Source organism: Hemibagrus wyckioides, linkage group LG04 (assembly GCF_019097595.1).
Source record: "Hemibagrus wyckioides isolate EC202008001 linkage group LG04, SWU_Hwy_1.0, whole genome shotgun sequence".
Taxonomy (NCBI): domain Eukaryota; kingdom Metazoa; phylum Chordata; class Actinopteri; order Siluriformes; family Bagridae; genus Hemibagrus; species Hemibagrus wyckioides.
The window spans coordinates 7,639,241-7,656,198 of record NC_080713.1 but is presented as its reverse complement, the minus strand read 5'-3'; the positions used below and the strand labels follow the sequence as shown (position 1 = coordinate 7,656,198).

The 16,958-nt window shown below is 40.2% G+C and overlaps 1 protein-coding gene across 1 annotated transcript in view; it reads left to right on the top strand.

The window, feature by feature from the left end:
• Window positions 1–16,958, top strand: part of map3k10 (mitogen-activated protein kinase kinase kinase 10) — a 42,207-nt gene that overhangs the window by 1,573 nt on the left and 23,676 nt on the right. Inside the window, exon 1 of the mRNA XM_058388232.1 lies at window positions 1–764. This exon is cut by the window's left edge and continues 1,573 nt beyond it. Within this exon, the coding sequence (XP_058244215.1) occupies window positions 1–764 (764 nt within the window). The remainder of the gene's footprint in view (window positions 765–16,958) is intronic.

The following is a 16,958-nucleotide window of genomic DNA, read 5'->3' as shown; positions in this document are numbered from 1 at the left end:
TAGCATGAATCAGACTGCCTGCCTCACTCATGCAGAAAACGGCAGCAGCTGGAACTCCTCCACCTTGTCTTCGCTGGTCAGCTCCCCTGATTCTCACATCCACCAGCATCACGGAGCCTCCAATCCATACTGGACGGCCGTGTTTGACTATGAAGCGGCGACGGAAGAGGAGTTGACCCTAAGGCGTGGGGATCTCCTGGAGGTGCTTTCTAAGGATTCAAAGGTGTCTGGAGATGAGGGCTGGTGGACTGGTAAGATCCAAGACAAGGTGGGCATATTTCCTAGCAACTATGTGACGCGGAGTGACACCACGCTGCCCACTGGAAACTTACTGGTGGGTGGTGAAAGTCCTGTGGAAATTGACTTCTCGGAGCTGTGTTTGGAAGAGGTTATAGGAGCAGGAGGCTTTGGGAAAGTGTATAAAGGCGTATGGAGGGATGAGGAGGTGGCTGTGAAAGCGGCACGCCAGGACCCCGATGAGGACATCAGCGCTACGGCGGAGAGTGTCAGGCAGGAGGCACGGCTCTTCTGGATGCTCAGGCACCCCAACATCATCGCACTGAAGGGCGTCTGCTTAAAAGAGCCTAACCTTTGCCTTGTAATGGAATACGCTCGTGGTGGGGCACTAAACCGGGCACTGGCAGGGAAGAAGGTTCCTCCTCGTGTCCTGGTTAACTGGGCAGTGCAGATCGCTACTGGCATGGACTACCTGCACAACCAGACTTTTGTGCCTGTCATCCACAGGGATTTGAAGTCCAGTAACAGTGAGTACACTTTCATATTGTTAATGCATACACTATATGTCATCATGCGCTGTTTAGAGGTCACTCTTAAGGTCAACCACATTTCCTCCCTAAATTCTCTCATACTGTATAAAAGCAGTTATCCTATTTCCCCACACATTGTCATCATTGCAGGTGTGTTGATTAATTTACTTCAGGTCCAGTTGCCAGTTGCAATCCACAGAGGGACAGCTTATTTCTGGATAGTGCACATTAAAAATACACCAGTCCAGAGGAAAGTGGATCAGTACCAATTTTTAGGGAATATTGTCCTTTCTGATGCAGTGCTTTAAGCAAGAGTAAGCATGAGTGTAAGCTTTGCTAATAGACCAAGTTCCATTTCTAAAACTGAAATATTAGCTGTAGAAATTTTATGTTTTCCCGCGATGTTGAGCCAGCGACCTAGTCTCTTTGAGTTAGCTAGCTAGCTACTGAACTAACTTAAGCCTTGGTAGCTATCACAGTCCAGATTCAAAGTCAGTGCAGACTTCAGTAAAGAATGAGATTCTAACACAACTAGCTAGCTAGCAAACACCAGCTTGCTAGCTGTGAGACTATAGGAATTACTTTTAAAATCAGAAATACTAAACAAAAAGTTCAATTGCGTTTGGTTTCTTATTTCTTTATCACAGTTAGAGCTCTGTCCAGTTTGATTTATAAACCTTCATGCACCTCTTTCCTGGTAGAGAAAACTGTGAGAGAATTACTGAGAATAAATGCCAAAACAAAACAAACAAACAAAAGAACATTATTCCAGTGACCTTCCAAATGAGACAGCCTTAATTTGATGGTATTTAAAAGCACTGATAATACCAGAAGATAGAACAGAGATAAGTGGGATGTACAGTATGACTATAGGAATGTTTTATATAGCGGACAGAGATTAGCATGTATGCCTTGCACCTCCATGGTTAGGGGATTGATTCCTGCCTCTGTCCTGCGTGCACAGAGTTTGCATGTTTTCCCTAGGATTCAAGGGTTTCCTCTGGTTTCCTCCCCAGTCTAAAGTCATGTGTTGTAGGCTGAATGACATTGCTAAATTATCCGTAGTGTGTGTGAGCATGTCCTTGATTGGCACCCAGTCTCCCAAACTCCAGAGTCCAGGTTTCACCCTCAGACTGTTGTGCAGGACAGGACCAAAAAATTAATGTGGCTAGGATTCATGCAGTCATGTGTTATTGGTAAGATATGATGCTTCTGGGATCACTTTCATTAATATTAATCATTCATCCTTAGTAACAGCCTGGTTTGGGTCATGGCAGTTTATATTAGGATACTGTATTGGGAAATAGAGCCAGATTAATTGGTTGAAATATTGCAGGCAAGTACAAAAATACCTCTGGAAATGGGATTAAAACACAGTCCCATGCACATCACTAGTTATTATGAGTAACATGGCTGAGATTGAGGAACTGGCTTATGATGACAGTGCTGGCATTTTACATCTGCGGATATCTGGAGCACTAAACAGATACAGATACGATAAGATACTTATAGTGTCACTGCTTTAAACCCCTGGTGTATCTGCATGCATTTGACACTGATGCACTGAGCACACAGAATGCATTTTCTTTGCCTTGAAGACTCACTCTTCTCCTACTTCCTGCTGTCATCCTCTTCTGCTGAAGGGGAGCTGTGGGCTATTTTTGGTCCATTGTGCTACTTGCTGTGGAAAAACGTACTTGCAGATGTTGGTGTGCTGGCCACACACACACACACAGACACACACATACATCTATAACTGTTTTTCAAGTTAAAGCATGAAAGATATGGCCTGCTGCTCAGGAGCCATAGAAAATCTTCCCATAATCCTCCTCTCCTCCAAGAGGGGTGATCAGGGACGAATGCGATGCTCGTTTACATTGGCCCTGTTTGTGTGAGATGGGGTGGGTTGGTTGGTGTGTGTGTGTGTGTGGGGGGGGGTATTAGACATTAGACTGTGAGCGTGTAGAATTACTTTAGCTCATTATCCAGGTGCTTAGAGCTCAGATATCCTCTTCAAACTTCAGCCGCACTTGGCAAAGCCACCTAGGTGGTGCAGGACGAACCCAAGCCCTGCAGCCTCTTCCCAGCAAACCACTGTTACCCGGTAATCAGCCCTCCTCCGCTTAAACCTTCCAGAAAGTAGGAATGTGGCAAAAAAAAATCCAGCTTGTTGCATGCTTTATTGCATATGATTACAAACTGAAACATCTGAGAAGAGAAAGTAGATATAATTGTAGGTCGTTCGCCAGCGCGAATCACCTGTCACTTCAGCGATCAATGACTCATGCAGGACGCAACACTATGCATGCAACACTATGCATGATAACATGTCAACCTGAGTCAGTGCTACACAATGACTCAGCTGTTCATTATTATTCATTGTGCACCTCAAGGCAAAGGCAATTGGATGGAAATGACAGCGTTCATAAATGTTGCCGGTGGTGGCTAATTTTAACACACTTGAAAACCTGCTCTGTGGAACTAGGATAATCTGATTACGGTGACCTCCTTTAGAGTGATGTCACTCTTCCTTTTGTGATCTGATAGGCTGTACACGCTCGTCAGTCCATATCCCATCCTGAGCTGAACTTACTTCAGAATTTAGTTACCTGCTTCCAAAAACAAAAGCACCCACCTCGGTCAGGGCATAAGGAACAATTTGAGGGGTGAGTCAGCGCAGGGTAATGCTATACCACCTGATCACGTTCCCTGATACACTCCTGAGGCAGACGGTTACCAGAATCCAGTAGGAGTGACAGCCAGTGGCCAGCACACGTGACTTGTACACTGTTGTCAGACACATGCTTAAGTCAACAGGAGTGCAGAATCCAGTTTTAACCCTTATCTCCTATTCAGATCAGAGTTGACCACTTCAAACCATGTTTTACTTAAAAGTGGAGCAATATTAAAACAGATTAGACTGTTTACATGTGTGTTATCTAAATGCATGTGTAGATTTATGGCAGATCTTGTTTGCTTGCTGAAAACAGTAATGGTCTTGATGATCGTGGCATAAATAACAAGAGATCAAATAGCCTTTTAGAAAGTCTGTAGCAATTCATAGCTCAATCACATTAAGAGATTAACAGGAAGAAATACACAATATTGCCAAAAGTTTTGGGACACCACTCCAAATCACTGAATTCAGGTGTTGTTTTTCAGGGGTTGGACTCGGCCCCTTTAGTTCCAGTAAAAGGAACTTTTAATGCTTCAGCATACCAAGACATTTTGGACAATTTCACGCTCACAAAGTTGTGGGAACAGTTTGGGGATGACCCCTTCCTGTTCCAGCATGACAAAGCAAGGTCCATAAAGACATGGATGAGTGAGTTTGGTGTAGGAACTTGACTGGCCTGCACAACTGAGTCCTGAGCACAACCCGATAGAACACCTTTGAGATGAATTCGCATGGAGACTGTGAGCCAGGCCAAAACTGGGACGTCTGCCTTTACATGCACATGAATTTAATATGGAGTTGGCCCGCCCCTTTGCAGCTATAACAGCTTCAACTATTCTGGGAAGATTTTCCACAAGGTTTAGGAGTGTGTTTACTGGAATTTTTTGACCATTCCTCTAGAAAAGCATTTGTGAGGTTAGGCACTGATGCTGGACGAGAAGGTCTGGCTCACAGTCTCTGCTCTGTTCAGTCAGGTTAAGGTTAGGACTCTTTTCAGGCCAGTCAAGTTCCTCCACTCCAAACTTGCTCATCCATGTCTTAAGATGAAAGTTGGGAGCATGATATTGTCCAAAATGTCTTGGTATGCTGAAGCATTAAGAGTTCCTTTCATTGGAACTAAGTGATCAAGCCCAACCCCTGAAAAACAGCACTTGAATGTGATGATTTGGAGGGGTGTCCCAAAACGCAGGGGAGAAACAGAAAAGATGAGTTTAATAGATGTCACACAGTGTTCATCATATTTAGACTCCCGTATACTCAGCAGGGCCCTTAATCATAGGACGTTATGTTGTATCTTTTATTATATTGCTACTAAAATAATATAAATATGGTATTTTGAAATAAATGTCACAATAGTGGGTTTATGGGTGACTTCCTTAAGATATTAATGTTTTTTTATTATTTTATTTCACAATGTGCTTGTAGGGTTTCAGTGTTCAGATAAGAGTGGGAGATTGGTGATTAGTGTACTTGTAATTATCTGTAATAAAAAATAATTATTTGTAATAATTATAATATTAGAATTACATAAAGATGTCTGGGGCTTAATCAGTGTAAATATAAGGTTAGTTGTCTGATTTAAAATTAGATTTTCTTTTTAAATCAACTGAGTGGCAGTTCTGTGGTCAGGAAAAAAGTCTTGGTGATAAAAGATGTCAGAGAAGAATGACCAAAGCTAACTATAGTAACTCAAATAAAGACTCTTTACAGCTGTGTTGAGCAGAAAAGCATCTCAGAACACACAATATGCCGAGCCATGAGGCAAACAGTATACAACAGCAGAAAGTGCATTGTGTGCCACTCCTCTTTCAGGAATCTGAGGCTACAGAGTACACATGAACGTTGACCCTTTGTACCTGAAGATGGGAAAAAGTCCAGGTGATGTTTTTTTTTTTTTTTTTAATCTTTAGCTGTCCAGTTTCAGCACAGAGAGCCTAGCCTCAGATTCCAGGAGTGAAACCTGTTGTGGTGTTCTTGCTGTTGTGCATTTTGAAATGGTTTTCTGCTCACCACAGTTCTAAAGAGTGATTATTTGAGATACTATAGTCCTCCTGTCAGGTCAAACCTGTCTGGCCGTTCATTTTTTGATGTCTTTCATCATCGGGGCGTTTCTGAACTGCTCCTAGCATGACTTTTAAAGGAATACGAATATTAAATGTAGAATTTTATATTCTATGGCATGTAAATAACATGTTTTAAAATAGATTACAAGTCTCCATTTTATTTCTTTACGAAATCAATAAATCTTTCCAAAAATGTTACCTTTTATTTCACCATTTTTAGAACTGGTAAAACCACAGAGCCCACTGACTGAATTGATTTGAATTGAATTTGAATTTGAATGGAATTTGACTGGCTGCAAATGTCACTAAATACTACAGGCTTGTAAGATGATGGGGTGTTCCAGCATGGGCAGCCCATAGGATTCCAGTTTAAAATACTTGGTCTGATTTAACCACAATCACTTATGCCTCAGGTACAGGTCCAGCAGGTACAGAGCAATGAGAGAGGGTTAGACAAGAGAGAGAGAGAGAGTGAAGTACACATCCTGAGGCTGGCAACAGCAGCATAGCAACAATGACCCCTTTATCACACTTACATGACAGAACTGGGTTCATAATGACAGCGGTCGCTCAGCTAGCTGGGGGAAGGGTGGAGAGATTGATTGAGAGAACATGGAGTGGACTTTGTACTGATGGGAGACCAACAGACCAAGGCATGTGTGTAAACTGTGTCTGAGAGGACGTGTGTGAGAGAAAAAGCTTCAGGGTCAATGATTTCCAAAGGCACTGCGGTCACCAGGCTAGAGGGTGACCACTAAAGCATTAAAACCAGGGGTGTGTCCATACACAGCTTAACAGAACGCATTCATGTTATGATTTACAAGAAATGTAAGTCCCATGGCATGTCCTTTATAATATGGTACATTTTTTTTAAAAAATAGATTGGCCTTATTTCCTGTGAGCCTGCCAACAGAAAATAAAAAAAATTAATATTTCTATAACCATTCACAGCTCAGATCTGTCCTCTTAACCGAGTATTGCACTGCTGCTACAGTGTTATATGAATAGATTTACATATTATAGCTCGGTGTAGCTGATGATACCATAATATACACAGAGATGTGGCCTCCATGCTGATCTTCTGACTCCGTAAAACAAACAGCTGTCTATGGATTTACCATAAACATATTAAGTGTCGTGTGCAAGAACTGTGTAATAACCCTTAACTAGCTATGTTAGCCATTGCATCCTGTCTGCATCGTTGCTGTTTTACAGAGTGTACTATTTAAAAGATAAACAGTTATCAGTAAGATGGTTGAGTCATATTAGGAAAAATGTCACGGTTGTAGTCAGGAAGAATGTAAATTAAAATATTCTGAAGAAAAGAGTGCATTAAATAAATATAAGATGTTAGGATAAAGCTCATCTTTTAAAGAAATCTGTTTAAAAAATGGTTGAGAATGAATGCAAGTCTATAGGTGGTGTGAGGTCCTTATAATGTATACTTCTGTAGCTGTGGTTTCATTAGCAAACACTTGTACACATTTTTAGGGTGCTAATTTTTTAGGGTGGGTGACACCAGATAGTGTGATGAAAGATTTTGTAATGTAAAGGTTAAGATGATGGTGTAAAATTGGTTTATAGGCTGGATTTGTTCAGATTATACTAGTGGTGAGCAGCTAGCTCTTAGTACGATCAGTAATGTCAGTTCACTCGGCAGCCATTTTGTCACTGCAGTATTGCGGTACTGCTTCTGCCACAAAAGACCAAACGGTTATATAATTGAATAGAGAGCTTATGTATACTTGAATAAACACCAAAAACAGATTTGAAATAGTTGCTAAAATAAGCCAAAATGAAGCTAAACTTTGCTAGGCTTTGTACTAGCATTGTTAGCAAAGCAAGTACTAGCTACAAACAAGCACCGGAGGCACCAACAACCTCTGCTACTTCCTTTTGAGCTTTAGTTTTCTTTGTAATGTCTCTATACACATATAATGAGAGATATATTCTAGGTATGTGGCAGGATGAGAAGTTAACAAGATATGTTTTTCTTGTATTCTTTGCACGCTAAACAGTAAACAGGAAATATTTGCAGGTTGAATAAGCGTTGGTTGTTGCTGGACATCTGTCACTTTACGTAACATGTTGTATGCTAGTGTGGGTTATATGGTGTCACGTTTATATTAAAATGAGCCGGTGTATAGTGTGTGTATTTGTGTATAAGTGTTTCAGATATTAATAACTGGATCTGTATCAAGATTTAAACCCAAAGTGGGTGTGGTCTAAACCGAGAGTTTTTCTTTTTTCCTTTAATGAAAATGGTCTTTGTTTATCACGCTATCATCATATCTGACTGATTCCTTGTACCCACATGAAAGTAAAAAACCTCCCAGTAATTTTGTTGCATCCTGTGTGATCCCAGTCCCTTTAGTCTCAACCACATGCCATGAAAATCTGACAAAAAAAACCCTTAATAGTGCTCCTTGTATTTGTACCGATTTAAAACACATATCTGTTCATTCCAAATAATATATTTGCATTCAGTTATTTTCTTAGTTTGACGAAGTCTTATGTTACAATCTTATAGGATCAAATTGTATGGAGCATTTATCAGGACGCAAGATGACCTTCTGCACAATTAGAACCATTTTATTGCCAATCAGACTGGTGTCCTTGACGTGGATACGTTAACCGTAAAAGCCTGCAACACTTGTTCATTGCTTGCACAGTGCTGAGAAGTCATCTCAATTGCTTTTTAGTGCACTATTAATAAGTAATCGAGTGCATTCCTTTTCCATGTGGCATGACTCGAACCCAGCGATGAGGTTTTCTCAGACAGGGCTGATTGTCAAAAAGGGCACAGATGATTGTTTGCACTGTGGGTAATCAGTGAGTCACTGTCGGCTCTCACTGATGTGCGCGCCGACGCTCTGATAAAACCAGGGTTGTTCTGTGGTTTTTGGTTTCACCCGACCCTGTGGGAACGAGGACATGTGGGTCACCAGGTGCTACTGCTGCTTCCCCACTAACACGGGAGACTAGATCTTCTTGCGCTTCTGTATTTGTGTGTAAATACAAATTTAATACTGAGGGGCAAAACTGGAGGGGAATGACTGTGTTTCTTTCGTCTTAAACGGACACGTGTCAATGTTCAACCAGATTAAAATACTCCCACACACATATGCGTGAGCTTGTGCATACACATGACAGCGTCTTAATGATTCAAACGATCAGATAATCAGTCCAGAAATCCTATTGCATCCAAATAGTGCTCCTGAGATGGGAGAGTTTTCAGGATGTAGGAACTGGTATGGCTTCACACTATATTTAGCTGATTTATACCTTATTTTTCCATTTTTGTTGATTTTAAACTCAATCGCTTATTGCTTTTGGTTTGTTTTTTGGTGGGAAACAGCAAGCTCTTCTTACGATTGTCTGCATCAAAAAAGAACACGAACCTCTTTTCCCACAGGATGTAATGAACATTTTTTCTACCAACATGCCAATTTGCCAAACATATATTATTATATCTTTATTTGTCACATATACATTACTGCACTGTGAAATTCTTTCTTTGGATATCCCATCCTTTGGGGTTGGGGTCAGAGCACAGGGTCAGCCATGATGCAGCACCCCTGTAGCAGGGTGGGTTTGAGCCTTGCTCAAGGGCCCAACAGCGGCAGCTTAGCTGTGCTGGGGCTTGAACCCCGTTCTTCCAGTCAAGGACCCAGAGCCTTAACCTCTTGAACTACCACTGCCCCATATATATATTTTGGTCATTGGTCATTTTATAGAAGGTAAAATAGTTTACTTTTTCCATAAACTTGCATGCAAAGCCTGTAAAAAAATATACCGAATACATCTTTATTGTAATGGCATGTTTTGAAATACTTTGCTTTTGTATCTAGATAATTGTTCTTCATAGACATTACGATTTCTACACAAAAGTTTGCCCAAAAAAAAAAAAAGAATTTATATAATGCCTCCTTTACTGCAAATAATCCACCAGGACATTTGCAGCAATATACCTCACTTTAGTCAAATTCAGTTTCATTAGTGTTACACTGTTCACACTGTGATAGTGTCACAAAGCAGCTTGAAATCCGGATGTAGGATTAGATCCCTAATGAACCAGAAAGATTCCACAGTGGCAAGGAACAGCAGGAGACATTCCAAGAGACCTATTGTTTTACTTCTAAAGTTCATCTTGTGCTTATCTTCAGAACCAGACTCAGAAAGGAACCGGTCCTTATCCGTAACACCAGATTATAAATAAGTATAACAGTATAGAGAGCGGTACCTGAAATAGACTTATCCATATGGTTTCTGACACTGTGACACTTCTGTATATAAAAAACGCCAAAATGACTGAAAGGTTAATATTTGGTAATGAAGTTGCACTGTCTTTTTATGACATATTTAATGAGCTGTTTACGATACTGTTTATGTGTAAATTGTATTACTGAGCCAAAAATCCCACAGTAACATAGTGTAAGGTTTTAGTTTCTCTCAGCTGATATGATTTATTACAAAATTAGAGAAATGTCAGACACCCAAAAAGTCTTTTGACTACGTACGTGATAAATGAAAACGCTATGTACTTTTAATTATGGGCTTCTGTTATGTTAAGGTAACATAATTAACTGCCATATTGCACCTTGTAAGGTTAATACACACACACACACCAGTTGTTGTTTACCATTTGTTGGAGTGGCCACCACACAGATCAATAAAGAGATAAGTCATGTGGCCAGAGGCAGTGAACTATATCTAACACCAAAATGACAACAAATTCAAACGGCAGAACTTGCTTCGGATTTGAGCCGAAATGCCACACGGAATTTAACGACCAAGTAACACAATGTCCGAGTGTCACCGTGTAATTAAAGAGTAACTGAAGCAGGCTTACTGGAGTCCAAGGTTTGAACTCGAGCTCACATGACCGAGAGAGAAACAGCAGTGACACAGTGTAAACAGAGACCTTATCCACACCCGCGCAGTGCGCGCACACACACACACACACTGCCCTTAACCTACTTCATATCACCAGAAACTCATACATTATCTTTAATATACACGTACACATTCCCTGACGCTCGTATAATTACAGAGATAATCACAGGGCAAACAGAAAGGATATTCATTAACTCCCTAACACACACACACACACACATATATGTGGACAAAGAAACTGATGCAAATGCAAAGAGTTTCCACCGCTTTGCACACACAGCCAGCTAGCATGGCACAGCACTGCCGATCTCGGGTGAGTGATCCAGGGAAGAATGGCACGCGGAGAGTGAGAGGCGTATTGTTCCTAGCCAGCTGGAATCAGGACATTGCTACACCGTGTGCCCTGGCACTACAGTCTCCTGTAAAATGTGCTACCACTACCACCACCACACGCTCAGCCATGCTAACACTAACCCAGTGACATGAAGACTGGCATCTATATGAAGCATTCATTGTCCGTATAAAACAATCTTAACCCTTAACCATATACTGTGAGGCTGTGTGTGTGTATGTGTGTGTGTGTGGGTGTGTGTATAGTTAGACGGTGTCAAAAGCCTATTTTCCTCTCACAACTAACAATAACTTCTTACAACCTTTAACTACTTCACGTTATTGTTATTTATTTATAACGTTGGTCCTTGCTATGCTACATTTAAATGGTGTCATGGCCACCGTGCTTCTGAGGTAAATACCAGATAAAACAGCCATGAAGCTTGGATTTCGAGCTAACATCTGCTTAGCAATAGCTGCTAAGGTGCCGTTTTAGTCACTTGAAGTAATTTACCCACATGTCTGAGCGATATTCCAGAAAGTTCTGTCTCAGTTATATTATAATTGTTTGTAAACAAGACTTACATGGACCCTAGCTAAATCATTAGCTGCAGTGATTAGCTTGTTTATTTACAGGTTGACTCACAAGCATATTGTGTATTTGTCTTGACCTTTTTAAAAGTATAAACTGTATTAAGGTAATACTTTAGGATAAATATCCAGTTGAAATTAGGTCATGAGTAACCTGACAGGAAACCTTTGGCATTTATACCTCATAAATTATTACAGCACATTGAATAGATTTATTGTCCCTCATGTCCATACCTACAATGTTTGACTAAATATTTAAAAACTAATGACTAATTTTCTGTTAGGTTTTGTATTGTTTTTGTGTAATTGGCCAAACAAGACCTGTATAGTGTACGAACATTCAATCATTTCCTTCATTTTTCTCTGCAGTTATGAAGCTAATTCAGCTAAACTGTAATGGAAGTGAGTTCTATAGTAACATTACATACATTAGGACAGAGTATGATTTACTTTCAATAATCTGTAAAAATTTCACCATGTAATTGACCACTCTATTGCTATTTTGGACAACAGGAATCACACACACACACACACACATAGCAAGATAACACAGGCTAAAGTGAAGAGGTTATGCAAGCATTCATTCATTCATTCATTCATTCATCTTCAGGAACTGTTTCATACTGGTCAGGGTCATGTCAGATCCAGAGGAAAACTGGGAACACTGGGTGTTTGAAAGGAAGCTTGGTTGAACTTTTTTTTTAATTATTATGTGCCTTTTTCCAAAGTCTGACGATGGAACTATACTGGAAAGCTGAAAGTTATCCAGATGACAATACACAATGTTATATTTGTGCTTTCTGTGTACTCACCATTTACTCTTTTGTTTCCCGGAGGCCAAAAATGAAATTTACAGCTGTTTTGTTGTCACATTCCACAATATGAAGGTCATTTGAAAGTAGACACTCAGCACTTTAAGAATTCGTAGTACAGTGGAACCTGGGCATATGAACTTAATTCGTTCTGGAGGTGAGATCTTAAGTCAAAAAATTTGTATTGCGATCTAAATTTTCCCATTAGAAATAATGTGAATGCAGATAATCTGTTCCAGCCTCTCAAAAATATTAACAATATTACCAATTTCCAACAATATAATTATATTTTAGCAAGCATTCCATGTCAGGGGTCCTCACAGAAGTCCTGCTGCCAAGCTTGGGCTAAAAATGGAACAGACCACCCATGCCACCAATCTGTCAACAAAAAATATGCCAAAAATGCTTCTTATGCCGATGCAAATTTCTTGCAAAATTTCAATTCTTAAGGTGAAAATTGGTAAGGGAGGTCATTTCGTATGTCGAGATACCACTGTATTTCACAACTATTTCTGTTTTCACCTAGCCTACATGGGGCAATATACACTATATTGCCAAAAGTTTTGGGATGTCTGCCTTTACATGAACATGAATGTAATATGGAGTTGGCCCGCCCTTTGCAGCTATAACAGCTCCAACTCTTCTGGGAAGGCTTTCCACCACGTTTAGGAGTGTGTTTATGGGAATTTTCGACCATTCCTCTAGAAGCGCATTTGTGAGGTCAGGCACCACTGTTGGACAAGAAGGTTTGGCTGGCAGTCTATTAAGAGTTCCTTTCACTTGAACTAGGGGGCCATGCTCAACCCCTGAAAAACAACACCTAAATTCAATGATTTGGAGGGGTGTCCCAAAACTTTTGGCAATATAGTATATTTATAGACATTTTCCAAAAAACCCCCAAAATATTCATCCACTAAAATTCTTATCCCAATGAGGTTATCCCAAGAGAAATAAAAACGTCTCACACTGAAAGTCAACAGAGTCCTGACTAATTTTATATCAGACTTTTGGTGATATGCTAATTAATTTGTTTATATGGATAGAAAATCAATTAATCCGATATGTCTATTTCCATTCGGCTGGGATGAATGAACTCCAGTGTACTGATAAAGAGGGTTAAAACCCACTAGACTGTATAAATGGTAACATGTCTTAGCAGATAAACAACATGTTTTACTCAAGGTGTATTTGTAAACCTGGGTGAGATAATGGACAGGTATGGCGTATGTACGTGTCACTGTATACTTACCTGTGAGGTAGAGGACAGACTTTTACTGATCTCAGACTACTTAGACACACATCTGCATTTAAGTTTTGTAACCCTGAAGACAGATACAGGAAAGTACAACTATACAAAATTTCTTACTTTGATCAGAGAGTCTGCTATTATGATGTATTTTATTATCAATATTATGAATATTTCTATACTATATTACTTTGAAACATATCAGCAAATAGTAGGATAACAAATACATGCTCTGGAGTTTATTCTGGGCTCAAACGTAGCATGCGTTGAATTGTTACCCTACTTATATTCCAAAAAGCACACCGCTCTTAGAAACTCCAGCTTGGATCAGGGCTCAGTGGCTGCACAGAGGCAGAGAGTGCACTCATCGCCGTCCTCTGTCCAGGCAAATTTCCCTCCAGTTCCTGCTTGGTGGTTTGCATTCCAAATAGCTTTAACAATGTGTGTTTAGAGCATGCTAACTTCAGCACAGTCGATATGTACTCGTGCAGTTTTAATATTTACACACGATTCTAGATGTTGTAGAAATGTGACTGCAGATATGAACAGGTAAAGTGCAGGGATTAACCAGGATCGTTCAAGAGCGGACAAATTTGGCCTTCAAGATGGAGATGCAGGAGAACAGTGAGCTGTGTTAGAACACTAAATAAGTGTTACTCCGAGGTCTGTAGAGAAAAGTACATCGGATGTAGTTTTATCCATATCCAGCATGATAAGGGTATATAGCATTTAGTTTAAGGCTTAGGACAATTAAAGTTTACAATAAATATCTTAATATTATCGACAGTATTATATATCTATATTGACAGACTGACTGATTTTATAAAACAGAAAAGATAATGTAGCAGAAATGTCTGCAATAATACAAAAAAAGATCTTGCACCGAGTCCAGTTTTCTATGCATGACCCAGCCTGGCTTCTCTAGCAGATCATCTGTTTTAGCTTATTCAGTCCCTTTGCTTTTATACAAATTATTTAGCTAAAGAAACTCATCAGAACACAGAAAGCTAGAAAGGTCAGAAAACAAAGTTAAAAAACAAAACAAATAAACCCAGAATGTTTAAAGAGAATCCAGATGTATGTGGTCATTCATGGTCAGATTCGAAGCACATAAAAAAGTATAGAATAGGTGAGATTCAAATATGCTAATGTGGGAATATGACACATTTACTGTATTAATTCAGTCTTTCATTTTTAGCAACTGCCTTATCACATGTTCACAGTAGATTAAATGATTGATTTGTTTTTGTTTTGGGAAATAGATCCAGCTACAGAGACAGATAATAACTGTGGGAGTGGGCGGGACTGTGCAAAAGTGGAAGGGATTATGCAAAAGTGGTCAGATTTGTGCAAGAGTGGGTGGGATTGTGTGAGATTGGGTGGGACTTGTGGAGGAATGGGTGAGATTAAGCAAGAGTGGTCAGGATTTGGCAAGAGGAGGTGGGATATTGTGGTAGTGGTTCAGGATTGAGCAAGAGTGGGAGTGATTGAGCAAGAGTGGGTGGAATTATGCAAGAATGGGGAGAATTGTGCAAGAGTGGGAGGGATTGAGCAAGAGTGGGTGGAATTATGCAAGAATGGGGAGAATTGTGCAAGAGTGGGAGGGATTGAGCAAGAGTGGGAGGGATTGAGCAAGAGTGGGTGGAATTGTGCAAGAATGGGCAGAATTGTGCAAGAGTGGGAGGGATTGAGCAAGAGTGGGAGTGATTGAGCAAGAGTGGGTGGAGTTGTGAAAGAATGGGAGGGATTATGTGGGAGTGGGCAGGATTTAGCAAACATGGGTGGGATTGGGCAAGAGTGGTCGGAATTCTGCAAGAGTGGGTAGGATTATGTGGGAGTGGGCAGGATTGAGCACGAATGGGTAGGATTAAGCAAGCGTGGTCAGGATTTGGCAAGAGTGGGCGGGATTGTGTGGAAGTGGGCAGGATTAAGCAAGAATGGTTGGGATTGGGCAAAAGTGCATGGGATCGGTGAAATCCAGACCTCACCGATCAGCATCATTGCAAAACAAAAACATTGCGAATTGTCGCAGTTATTTCATTCCAGTCCACTAATTTGATTGGACAAGAGATGTTTCACTGTTTGTATCACTTTCCTAGTCTGTGTACGCTATATAAAGTTCCAATTTTATCAATAATTTTTTCCACTGAAATTGTTGGCATGGCAACACACAACTCCTAATCTCAAGCAAAAACAAAACAAAATATTATATTTTGTAATATATTTTTTAAAATATCCTAAATAAATATTGTTTCTAATATGTCAATGACATTATATTAATTTCACACTTACTTTATCACACCTTTAATCATGATGAATATTGGTCCAATCAGATGCTTATATGGAGGTTTGTAAGCAAGGAATTTTATGTAAATGGCTCTTTGTAGTTAAATATCTCTGATCTATAGCTTTGTTCTGTTGGCTTAATATCAACCCTAGAAATAGACACGCATTTGAATAAGGACTATCACGACCTTTTCGGTGACATTATGCTTTCACGTCACACGGGGATGTGTATGAGAAGATAATGCAGCTCTCTGGATTAGAAATAACATCATTAAAGCTCTTTGATTGAAATTTTATTACTCAATCACCGTAGATTTGTAGCAAGATCGCCTGTAAATGCAGTGGGACATCATGGATCATCACAAGAGTAGAATAGAAACAAAACGTAAAACAATGAAACCTTGAAACAAACAGGTATCAAATAAAATGTAACTGAACAAAGATGCATTAACTCATCTCAACACACTCCAAAAAAACAGAAAAGGAAAAGAAATGGACTGGAATCCGTCTTCAGCAATCACCGGTAAAACAGGCAGACCTCTGGCTAATTACCCAGCAGCCACCACAGAGCTGTCATGCAGTTAATTGCAAGGAGAGTAAAGATGTTTAAGGCAGAAGCCTCTGTATTGTTACAGTGCTGTTTACAATACAATCCTGTAATAACGAATAGCTTTTTAAACCAGCTGGATGCAGCAAAACAACACAGTAGCAATAAAGTACACAATGCAAATTGACTATTCTGTCCATCGCTCAGCACTCTGATACGCCCACACTGTCCTAATCTGTTTGTGCGGGGTCTTTTTGTACCTAAAAATATACAGTATGTTCTTTAAATGTACTATTGGTTAATGCTTTTTACTCTAGCACTTTCAACTTAACATCTACATCGATCAGCCATAACATTATGACTACTGACAGGTGAAGTGAATAAGACTGATGATCTCCTCATCATGGCACCTGTTAGTGGGTGGGATATATTAGGTAGCAAGTGAACATTTTGTCCTCAAAGTTGATGTGTTAGAAGCAGGAAAAATGGGCAAGTGTAAGGATTTGAGCGAGTTTGACGAAGGGCCAGATTGTGCTGGCTAGACCACTGGATCAGAGCATCTCCAAAACTGCAGCTCTTGTGGGGTGTTCCCGGTCTGCAGTGGTCAGTATCTATCAAAAGTGGTCCAAAGAAGGAACAGTGATGAACCGGCGACAGGGTCATGGGCGGTCAAGTCTTGTTGATGCACGCGGGGAGCGAAGGCTGGCCCGTGTGATCCGATCCAACAGACGAGCTACTGTTAC